The sequence below is a fragment of the Sebastes umbrosus genome, chromosome 12 (assembly GCF_015220745.1).
Source record: "Sebastes umbrosus isolate fSebUmb1 chromosome 12, fSebUmb1.pri, whole genome shotgun sequence".
NCBI lineage: Eukaryota > Metazoa > Chordata > Actinopteri > Perciformes > Sebastidae > Sebastes > Sebastes umbrosus.
Window position 1 is genome coordinate 19,775,586 of NC_051280.1, and position 11,750 is coordinate 19,787,335.

The 11,750-nt window shown below is 39.5% G+C and overlaps 1 protein-coding gene across 1 annotated transcript; it reads left to right on the forward strand.

Moving 5' to 3' along the window:
• The first annotated feature begins 2,574 nt into the window (after positions 1-2,574).
• Positions 2,575-5,615, forward strand: LOC119498217 (E3 ubiquitin-protein ligase RNF186-like). The gene has a single exon (XM_037786859.1). The coding sequence runs from the start codon at positions 3,018-3,020 to the stop codon at positions 3,681-3,683; it is 666 nt and encodes a 221-aa protein (XP_037642787.1). The 5' UTR covers positions 2,575-3,017; the 3' UTR covers positions 3,684-5,615.
• The last annotated feature ends 6,135 nt before the right edge of the window (positions 5,616-11,750 follow it).

An 11,750-nucleotide genomic window follows, 5' to 3' on the forward strand; every position in this document is an offset into this window, starting at 1 on the left:
CTTTTTATAAATATATATATATATATATTAGAAAACATAATAAAACATATCAAATATCTCTTGACAGATTGAATTGTTTTCATAGTATTAAACAGCTATTACATAAACATTTTTGGAGCTTATTTGAAAACATTTTAGTCAACGTGTTTAAAAATCTTGACATCTTGGCTATGTTTCTCTTTTCAGATATTCAGTTATTATTTGATCAAACATTTCCATCCTATGGCATCCAGAATTTCCATACTATTATTACATTTGATTGCTTGTGAATTATTTGACTTGAGATTTAACATTAATTCCACAATTAATATATGATAATTTGTATTACCGACATTTTTCACTTTTTAAAGGAGGCCTAATTTAACAAGTACCTTCAAAAGCATCTTTAATCCGATTACTCTGTTTGGGTTAATAACTGTAACTCATTAGTGTTCTACTACACTGTTAAAATGAATTGCATGTAATTGTATGTGACTGTAATCCAGTTAGACATAATATGCTACTATCACTGTACCAACATGCATGCATAAATTCAGCCACAGGAGGGCACCTGTTAGCTCAGTTTACTGGGACAAATCCTGCAGCTAGAGTCTGTCTGACACCATGAAACCCACCAACCTCAAATTTTACAGGGATATTTATCTAATCTGACTCAATGAAATTCTTTAAAGACAGAGAAGATCTCTCTTTGTGCTTCCATGTGTGACATAGTTATGCTATTACAGCAGACTTTTGTACACAGACTAGTTAGCAGACACGGTTTTAATTCTCAGTCAGTGAAGAGAAGAGAAGAGAAGAGGATGTCTGACAAGGGGAAGGTGTCACACTACTTGACCACAGATTGACTTTCCAGCAGCGAAATCCATTTTTAAGATTATTTCTGTTTTCACAAGAATATTTCAGAATACATTCAGTTGTGGAAGAAGTATTCAGATCTTTTACTTAAAGTGGCAGTAGGCAGTATATTTTTGGCATCATTGGGCAAAAATTCCATAATAACCGTTGAGCAGATTGTAATCCAAGTATTCTGAGAGATAACTAGACTTCTGCACCTCCTCGTGGCTCTGTTTTCAGTCTATAAAAAATCTAGCCCTTGACGGGAGACTTTGAACAAATACAGGTCATTTCAGAGAGAGAGCGTTCCTATTGGCTTTGCTCCGGTCATGTGACCGGAACTTGGCGTTCCTTCAACAGATTCAACAATGGCTGCCGCCTCACAAACTTTCTCATTTGACAGCTCAACAGTATTTGATCAGCGCTATCTAGTTTGACCGTTTGGTCAGAGTTTGCGAGTGATTGACAGCCGGCTCTCATAGAACGCAGATGGACAGCAGAACTCCGATCAGCGCTGACTGCTTGTTTTCCTCCTGGTCTGTGAAATCTTACAGATGCCGTTAGGAGCACCGGAGGACACACAGGCACATGATTTTTTTCAGGTTACTGAAAAGTAACTTAAAAAGTACAATATTTGCCTCCAAAATGTAGTGGAGTAGTGAAGTACAAGTAAATCAAAATTGTGCTTAAACCTGCAGTAGGCAGAATGTTTTTGGCATCTTGTGGTGTACTGTTTAACTGTAAAATGAGACAGTGTGCTCCGGCTGGTGGGCGGTGCTTGGTATTTCCTCAACTGATCTCAACATGGCGGCTGGGTCACAACCTCTCATTTTACAGCTAAACAGTACACTACAAGATGATTCTGAGAACATTTGAGGCGAGAAATAGGCATTACACTAACAGAATATTGATTCATATTTGATCAGCGCTGCCTAGTTTGACCGCTTGATCGGAGTTCCCGAGTGATTGACAGCTGCTCAGAGACGGCAGGCTCCAGCTCGGCTCTGATTGGTTGTTTTCCTCCGGTCTGTTAAATCTTGCAGATGCCATTAGGGGCACCGGAGGACACAGAGGCACATGATTTGTTTTCAGATTACCTGTCTCCTGCACTACTGCCAGGATGTAGTTATCGTTTTATAAAAATAACTTTTTTAAATCATATTTGCTCCATTTCTACCCACTGCAGCTTTAAGTACAGTGCTTGAGTAAATTAGTTACATTCCACCCCTGAGTGCATTTTTATTGCCCACAAAGCCATATTTATAGATGTAATGTGATAGTGGTTTATTTATGGTATGGATGCTGCCGATGTTGTCAAAACATTTCTAGACATTAAACTGTTTTGTCAGTAGTATCTGAGCAATGGCTCGTTGGCAACAGGGGCAAACACAGGGTCTCCTAAATCTTGCCGTTAATGCCGATACGATTTTAACATAAATAAGTCTGTGTGTGCTGGTCAGATAGTCTTTTATAGATGTGGAATCACGTTTTAACTGGCAGACTGAGGTTACTGAGCTACGGGAAGTGAAGTGACTTTTAAAGTGTGTGGAAGATGAGGCCTCATGGCATGAAAGGCAAAGACCATTTGCAAATACCTGTCCTGCCTATGTTAAAGTTAAGCACGAATCACAGACATCAAACACACAGAATTCTATCTCTGATGGTATTTAAGCTGCAGCTGAGGGTGTCACTGCTGATCGGAGCTGTCCACTGCATGTGGTGCTGAAAAGCAAAGGGACTCAAAAAACACACGGTGCTCTTTACTGTCGCTGCAGGCGCTAAATTCTAATTATACGGTTAAATAGGGGCATTAAATCCACCTCATACACATGACCCACACTTGTGACAAATCAACCAGGTGACACAGACCGGATTGGAAAATCAATTTGAGCAATTTGAGGGTGTTTTTTGCGGTAAGCTGTTTTTTTTTTTAGTTTAGGTAATAAGATCGTGATGAAGTCTGTCCCCAGTCTTGGGCCGGTTACGCAACAAGTCTGTGATCGCACAACCGGATGGATCCACGACAGCTGACAGGACTGACTCGGGAGATATTTTTTTTCTCACTTTACAACGTTTTTATTACCATCCAGGCATTTTTCTCATTCGGAAATAGTGATGCTCTTGGTCACATACATTGTATAGTGGAATAATAAGGCTGTTTCTGTAGCCCAATTAGACGGATCATGGCGGAGGAGGCGCTCAGCACAGCAGGAGGTGACTGTGGCTCTTCAGCTCCACCTGACGACACCGACTCGTTCCTCAGCGACGAATACGAGTGTAAAATCTGCTACAACTACTTCGACCTGGACCTCCACCTTCCCAAAGTGCTCTCCTGCTCGCACACCTTCTGCCAGCAGTGCCTCGAAGCGCTGCACCTCCGGGAGGGTCGAGGATGGAGAGTCGGCTGCCCGGTGTGTCGCCACCGAACCCCGGTGCCGGAGTACCGGGTTCGCAACCTGCCCGACAACAGCGAGCTGATTGAGTCGCTGCCGCTTAAAAAGAAGCCTCTGGACTCATCCATAAACACAGATTCAGGTCCAGCCGTCTCTTCCTCTTCGGCTCCCTCCGGAGAGAGCGACGACAGCAGCTGTCAGACTTGCAAACAAGTTGCGTTCATGACCGGCTGCGTGTGCGCCATCTTCTCCTTCCTCTCCATGGTGGTGCTCTTGTTTCTGGGCCTCATCTTTGTGCACAACTTCAATCACACGACGTGGCCAGTCGGACCAGTCTGTCTGTTTGTCGCCAGTGTCCTCGCCCTGCTCTCGCTCATTCTCACTTGGTTAATGTGCATGTTGAAATACAGACCTGAAACTGAAGCCAGCCACTTCAGTTCCCTCACTTCTATGTGATCCTCTGTCTGGCTGCTGCAGAGAGCTTATATAGCCTGGTCAGTAGCATTAAAGGGACATCTGGTTATTTATTTCAGTGTGCTTATATAGACATCCTTAAAGATGTCTTTTAGTCACTGTTTGTGAACATGGACGAATGAATTCAGGATCCTGGTGTTATAGTGGAGCAGATAGTGGAAAAATCATGCAAATAGATAATACATTTTTGCTTTTTTGTCCTTAAAAAAGAACTGATTAATCGATTATCAAAATAGTTGGCGATTAATTTAATGGTTGACAACTAATCGATTAATCGTCGAAGCTCTAATCCAAACGTATTGTATAATTTACTTTTACTCTACTGTATATACTGTAAATATAGTTGAAATGGTTAATGGACTACACACAGTAGATAGTAGCCAGGTTTTGCTTGAGCAATGATGCTCATACAATCATACCAAAGTAGAAATCTGGAGTCATATCAGACAAAAAGCACAGATAACAACATTAATGATGTCTCTGTTCTATTCAAGTGTCCCAGTAAGTCATGGCAGTATGATAGTGAGCCCGCATGCACAATACCGATGTTACACCGAAATCTGTGACTGCAGAGAGCCAGCAACACATTCTGGCGGCTGTTGTCATAAAATGTGACCCCCACTGTACCTGTCTTTTACTTTTCTTTTAGAGTTTTGTGAATATATCTTTAAATTAAAAAATACTTGTATGTTTTTTAACCATTTAGTTGTGTGTGTTTTCTGTCGCTATTTGCCTCATTTATGATACAGGAACCAGTGGGGGTCACATTTTCATTAACAATAGCCGTCAGAAATGATGACCTCATATGTTGCTGGCTCTCTGCGGTGACAGATTTCGGTATAATAGTGGAGCGGATAACATAAATTTTTCAATCAAATCGTGCAAATAGTGATACAAGCACCAAATGTGGCATGATGATTCCCGAGGGGACGCTCAGCAAATATGAAGGATCTGCCACTTGAAAATCCAAGATGGCCAAATTGACCTGCCAACAATGGTTTCTCTCATAGAAATTCATCTACTTGGTCGAGTAGGGGATCATTAGTCCAAAGTTTCCTTCCCTGAAAGACCGGATAAGCAGAAATATGACAAGCTCCATATCCAACACCAGGTGCTAGAACTGGAACTGTGGACTCAAGCCGAGAAAAGAAAGCAAAGACTCAGTGAACGTCCAGAAAGTAAGAAAAAACTTATTGTAGGATGTTAAAGCTGTAAAAAATTAGATCAAGCATACCAGAAAACATATAACTCTACATCACTCATTCAAATTGACCAATTACATGCATTTCCTTAAGAAAAACATTCCGCTCCACTATTACACCGAAATCTGTGACTGCAGAGAGCCAGCAACATATGAGGTCACCATTTCTGAAGGCTAATGTCAGAAAATGAGACCCCCACTGTTCCTGTATAATAAATGAGGCAAATAGTGACAGAAAACGCACAAAACTAAATGGTTAAAAAACATACAACTATTTTTTATTTAAAGATATATTCACAAAACTCTAAAAGAAAGTAAAAGACAGGTACAGTGGGGTCACATTTTCTAACGACAGCCGCAAGAAATGGTGACCCGATGTGTTGCTGCCGGCTCTCTGCGGTCACAGATTTCGGTGTAACGTCGGTATTGTGCGTGCTGGCTCACTATCATACTGCCATGACTTACTGGGACACTTGAATAGAACAGAGACATCATTATTGTTATTATCTGTGCTTTTTGTCTGATATGACTCCAGATGTCTGCTGTGAAAAAGGCCTATAGTTTGGTATGATTGTATGAGCATTGTGGCTCAAGCAAAACCTGGCTACTATCTACTGTATGTAGTCCATAAAACATTTAAACTATATTTACAGTATATACAGTAGAGTAAAAGTAAACTATACAATATGTTTGGATTAGAGCTGCAACGATTAATCGATTATTTGTCAACCATTAAACAACTACTTTGATAATCGATTAATCGTTTTTTTTAAAGACAAAAAAGTAAAAATTCTCTGATTCCAGCTTCTTAAATGTGAATATTTTTCTGGTTTCTTTACTCCTCTATGACAGTAAACTAAATATCTTTGAGTTGTGGACAAAACAAGACATTTTGAGGACGTCATCTTGGGCTTTGGGAAACACTGATCGACATTTTTCACCATTTTCTGACATTTTATAGACCAAACAACTCATTGATTAATCTAGAAAACAATCAACAGATTAATCGACATTGAAAATAACCATTAGTTGCAGCCCTAGTTTGGATACAGTATATGTGAAGCTTCAATGCCTTCCCATACTGTTTGCTTTTCTCACAGAATGCACCTTTTGTCTTTATTTTTTACTTTTAAAGGGAATGCATTTGAGTACAATGCAACTGTTTGTACAGGCATGTCATGACAAATGCTTATACACTGAAAATCATTGAAAGAGCACTTTTTACTTGTCTTGCTAATGGCAACATTAGCAGACTTGAATAATAGGACGATTGCTCGTTACAGCGGTATCCTCCCCTTCTCTCCTCCCACACGTGTTCATTCCTGCACTGAAATTATTTACATGACAGGCTTCATAAGGTGCTTGGGAAGCTACCAATGTATAATGTATGTGTACTGTATTTATGTGACTGATTTATTATAATCTTCTTGTGCCACTAACAACATGACCTATTGTGCCAATGACAGAACCTACTTATAACCACCTGAGTTTGATTACACTGACTCCCCGTGGTGGACCAGATCAGCGGGGGATCCCCGGCCAGTGACCCTGAGGGGACGTGAGCCTTCACATGATGAGAGAAATAACTTTAGGGTAGGAGGCCAAAATGTTGTAAAGTAGTGAGACAATGGAAGAGCAGAAGATCTCCTAGGGGTCTTAAATCATATGATGGGCTTAAGTTTCCTTTCACAATGATATAAACTGCAAGAACATATCAACTATGGTCCACACCCAGATCACTCTTAAAGGGAAGTGTGCAATAAAAGAATGGTTAATTTAATTTCTGTGGATTTGTTTTATATAAATTAGGCCTCAAAAACACATTTTCTTCTCACCCATCATTTCCTATGTTTAAGAAAAATTATAATGAGACTAACATCAATTGTTTGGGTTATTAGATCAGTTATGATTCAAGAAAGATGTCTCCATTTAGTTTATCTGAATCACAAAAACACAGTGGGTATTTATCTCCACTTAGTGTTGTTTTAAGAGGCGACACCGGTCTCGGGAGTTAAAATCCATCTCTTTCAGGTCCCTCAAAGGGACTCCTTCACTTGGTCATCCAGTAGTCGGTGAGTAATGCCACTTAAATGCCACCGTGACAAAAGCTTGAGAAAGAAAAGGAGGGGTGGCAGGCTTCCACTGGGAGCCATAGGCAACACTGTGTCTGGGGCAAAGGGCTTCATTTCACAGGGACTGCAGGGCTTAAAGTTAAAGATTACTTTGAAATCTGCATCCTCTACCATTAAACTCTCCTCCCTCCCTCCAGCCGTCACTCCCTCTCCCGAAAAATAAAAAGCTGTCGCCACAGAGCAGGGGATGAGTTGGGGAGCAGATCCTCTTTGATGACAGAGAAGGATCCTTTTGTTCTCTAATCCCCTTGCAACCCATTCCCCCCCTTTTCCCTATAAATCCAACTGGACGTCAAGGGGCTTCATAATCAGCCAGGGGCTCGAAAGTTATTAGTTGTTTCACTTTAAAAGATTGGAATGCAACAGTGACGTCTTGTCGTGACACCTCTTGCAAAAGATATTTCATTTAAATCTTCTAATTTTGGTCTTTTCAGTGTGTGGAAGTCTTTTTGAGAGCAGCAAGAAACACATCATTAAGTAAATACCCTAATAACATGTCACATGACACTGGTCAGTGGTTTGTCATAGGTGGATCCTAAGGGAACAGCCATTAGCCGCTGTGCATGCTGTCAAGAGAGACGGGGTCACCCATAGACAGACAGTTCCAGGATACATTTCCTTTCTTCCTGTGTCCTGCCTTTAAGTGTGTGCAAAGTGTGTCCCTGTGTCATTACCAGATTGGACACACGGATTTCACAGAGGAGATGAAAGTGTTCCTTTTGCTCATAACATCTGCCCTCTGATGGTTTGTGTCCATATCAAGATGACCCCAGACATATAGCCCGAGGAGAGCGATTATCACCATTCTGTACGCACTCTCTGACCCGTCATGGGATCACATGCTTGTGTGAATAGCGTGTGTTTATGAGGAGGAAAAAGGCATGGACTTGTGTGTTTGCATGCATGTATTTGCCAGATATGTCTGAACAGACATATGGTCTAACAAGCATGAAAACACTCTAAAGACTAGCGAGAAGGGTTCAATGCACAGGGTCAGAGTGTCAAACAAGACTTACCTAGACATTTCACTTGCACTGTGTCGCTCTTCAGATGTCAAAGAAGACGTTCCTCTGTCTTGAACTGTTGGATCTTCTCTCTGTCAAGTTGAAACAAATAGCATAAAAGAGTGCAGTGCAAAGCCCTCATGAAATAAATGTGCAATGACTCTCCCTGCTGTACAAAAGTGAGAATGCAGCAGAGGAAATTAACCATGTGCCTCCTGTTTCAATTATAACATTATGAATTCTATATAAAAACATATTTTGTTTGTTTGCTGTTTTAAATTGCAGCCTCCAGTTATCACTCTATTCAGTAAAAAGAGTTATGGGCACAAAAAAAGGAATATTTTTACATGTCCACCGTAAGTCCATATACATCTAGGGCTGTCCCTAGATGTTGGGCTTCGAAGCTTCGGTGAGTAATAGTCGAAGTTATTCGAAGCTTCGCTTCAGGCTGACATGTTCTTCTGTGTGTCTGGCTCCATCTCCCACATTTCAGTACCCAGGACAGTGTCGCTGCCACACTATTATACACACACGCACCTCTACACACGTCAAACAGCAATATCCGTCTGAGAATAACTCATAATAATTCGTGTTTAATACTCATTCATTCTTTATCCGTAACCACTTATCCTATTCAGGGTAGCGGGGGGCTGGAGCTGATCCCAGCTGACATTGTGCGAAGGCGGGGTACACCCTGGACAGGTCACCAGACTATCACAGGGCCGACACATAGAGACAGACTACCATTCACACTCACACTCACATCCACACCTACGGGCAGTTTAGAGTCAGTGCTGAATATGAATATTGTTTGGGGATTATTCCTTATTTCATGGGCTATTTTGGGATTTATACTTTATTAGTAAATACTTATATATAAACAAAAAAACGAAACATTTGAATACTGATTTGGATGTTGAATGTCATGGCAACGGTTGAAGCTTGGAAGCTTCAAAGCATTCGGGTCAGCCCAATATACATCCATATACCTTTTATTAGGGTTTTAACACCAATCATCAGCTATTATTGTAGCCGTTACTTTTTGCATTTGGTAACAAGCAAACTATGCAGCCATTGATGCATTCTGCCCATTGACATCTTCTTTCAAATGACCACCAGTTACTGTCATGGGACCAGTCTACATTGATTTTCAACGGTAAAAGTTTTTTGTTTAGGGGGATTCAATTAAATTTTATAGCTTCATGGGTGGTTGAGATGGTTCAACGATTGTCCTTCCTGAGCTTCCTCCTCCATCTATCTATCTGGAGCGCTCTCTTCTCCCTCGTCATCCTATACTCCATCCATTCATTATCTGTAACCGCTTATCCTGTTCAGGGTCACGGGGGTCGCCAGACTATCACAGGGCTGACATGAGACAGACAACCATCCACAATCATCACACCTACGGGCAATTTAGAGTCAACAATTAACCTAACCTGCAGGAGGAAGCCGGAGAAAACCCACTCTAACACAAGGAGAACATGCAAACTCCACACAGAAGGGCCCAAGGCCAGCTGGTTTGAACCCAGAACCCTACTTGCAGTGACCGTGCTGCCCTCATCCTATACTGACACATACAAATTAAAGGACAGAACTGAACTGGAAAAGAAACAAGGCCAGAAGGGACAGACTGAGGGAGAAGCACAAAGAGCTACGAGCCAAGGCCAAAAATAGCGGTGAGACAGACTGCTGGGAGGAAGGGAAACTTTCACCACATTGTAACTCCAAACTTCACCAGAGAACTTTCCAGAAACAACTGACAGTAGTGCAGACACTCGTTCATCCCCTGAATCAGTTCCCCTTGTTAAAGATAAGTGATGCTACCTACAACAGTTTTTATAAAGTTTAATTATGGTAAAGAATGAGATCTATATGTCTCTTCAATACAGCTGTTATACTGGTGCAAAAGTTATGGCAAAGGCTAAAATCTGTAGTGTGAGATACAGCTACTGAATAAACATGAAGAAAATGTACATTAGCACCACCAGCTGCTGAAAGCTCATTTTTGCAATGGCAATTTACTACTGAGTCCTAAACTACCATTACGGTGGTTTTGAACATGAGGTGTTAATCTGAACTTCATGACAACGCAGTGAAGAAATGCTTCCTATATATTTTTTAAAAGATGATGATTTTTTATGTGGTTGTCAAGAGGCCTTTGAATACCATCTCAATGAATAATATTTGAATAATCTGACTAAATGTCTTGGATAAAATTTTGATTATATTGTATTCTGGGTGACCTCTTATCAGGCCGATACTGACTCAAATAGCTGGATCGGATATCGGTGACAATGGGGCCGATCTATTCAATTCAATTCTATGTTTATATACTACAGTATATATATTATACTGGCATTTAAATTCATGTTTGTTTTCACCAATTTGTTTCTAATAAGGTTATCCCTGTTAATTTTGAAGATTTTTTTTACCAAGTTGCTGGTGTAGGATTTCTTATTTCCATTATAAACAATAATTCAGTTTAATTTATATCTATGTATTTATTTGTTATGTTTTTTTTTACAACGTTAAAAAAGCCATATTGAAGTCGGGCCTGATGTTGCCTTACACATAGAAGAATGATCCCAGTCACACAGTGAGGCTTACAGCTTATTAATTAAACACTGGTATCGGATCAGCTCTTGGTATCGGTCAATACCCAAAGCCCAGGTACCGCTATCGGTATCGGACTGAAAAAGTCAGATTGGTGTATCCCTACCTCTTATAGCAGTGGGTGAGAAAATATCATCATACCAGGTGTTATGTCTGGGGGTTGCATTAAAAATATTAATGGAGGTTGCTGATTGCAAGTTCTTTAAAACATTCTCTGTAGTCTGTTGTACTGAGATTAGTAAATACAATAAAACTTTATTTGACACATTTGGTATGATATACAGTACTTTGATGTCTTTTCATTTCTGATAAAGCACTTAGTAACTATTGTTATAAAAATAACCACATTAATTAATACAAAATAGGTACACAGCATTTGGTCAAGAAACTTATTTGGCCTATTCAAAACACAACTATTATAATATTCATGAAGTGCAAGAACTGTTTACAAATTGTAGGCTACTTAGGGAAATGCCTATTGTTTTATTTTTCTGTTTTTGACGTTTGTTTTTTGTTTTAGATAGGAAGACAACTTTTGAGCTCACCTTTTTTCAGATTCTCATGGCCAGTTATATTTATGAATGGCATGCCACGCAAGGGAAATACTAATGCAGATAGGGAAAAAAATTGCCCTTTTAAATGCCTGATTAAAACCTGCATTCTTAATTCAATTTGTTAATCCAATTATGTACTGTATTTCTCTTTTTAAACTGCATTTTTCAAATAGAATTTTAAATTCCATTATCTATTCATGAATTCATTAATGTATTTTTAAATTATGTACTTATTGACTGTTTTATGGTGTTTTTTAAATCCTTTTTTAATTTGAACTATTTAATGATGGAGTCATATTTCATTTGTAAATTATTTTTTTATAATTATTGCCCATTGAAATGTCAAATAATGAATTACTTTTTATTATATATTTTTTTTAAATCATAGATTAATGAATACAATTGTAAACAAATTTATTAATGTCTATTTTTATTGTAAAATTAGTTATTAATCAATTAAATGCTTTATTACTATTTCCGTGACTGCTGTGGTCCTCCATACAGGTCTACTATTCCCTATAGCGTTAGTCACTAGTCATAAGATA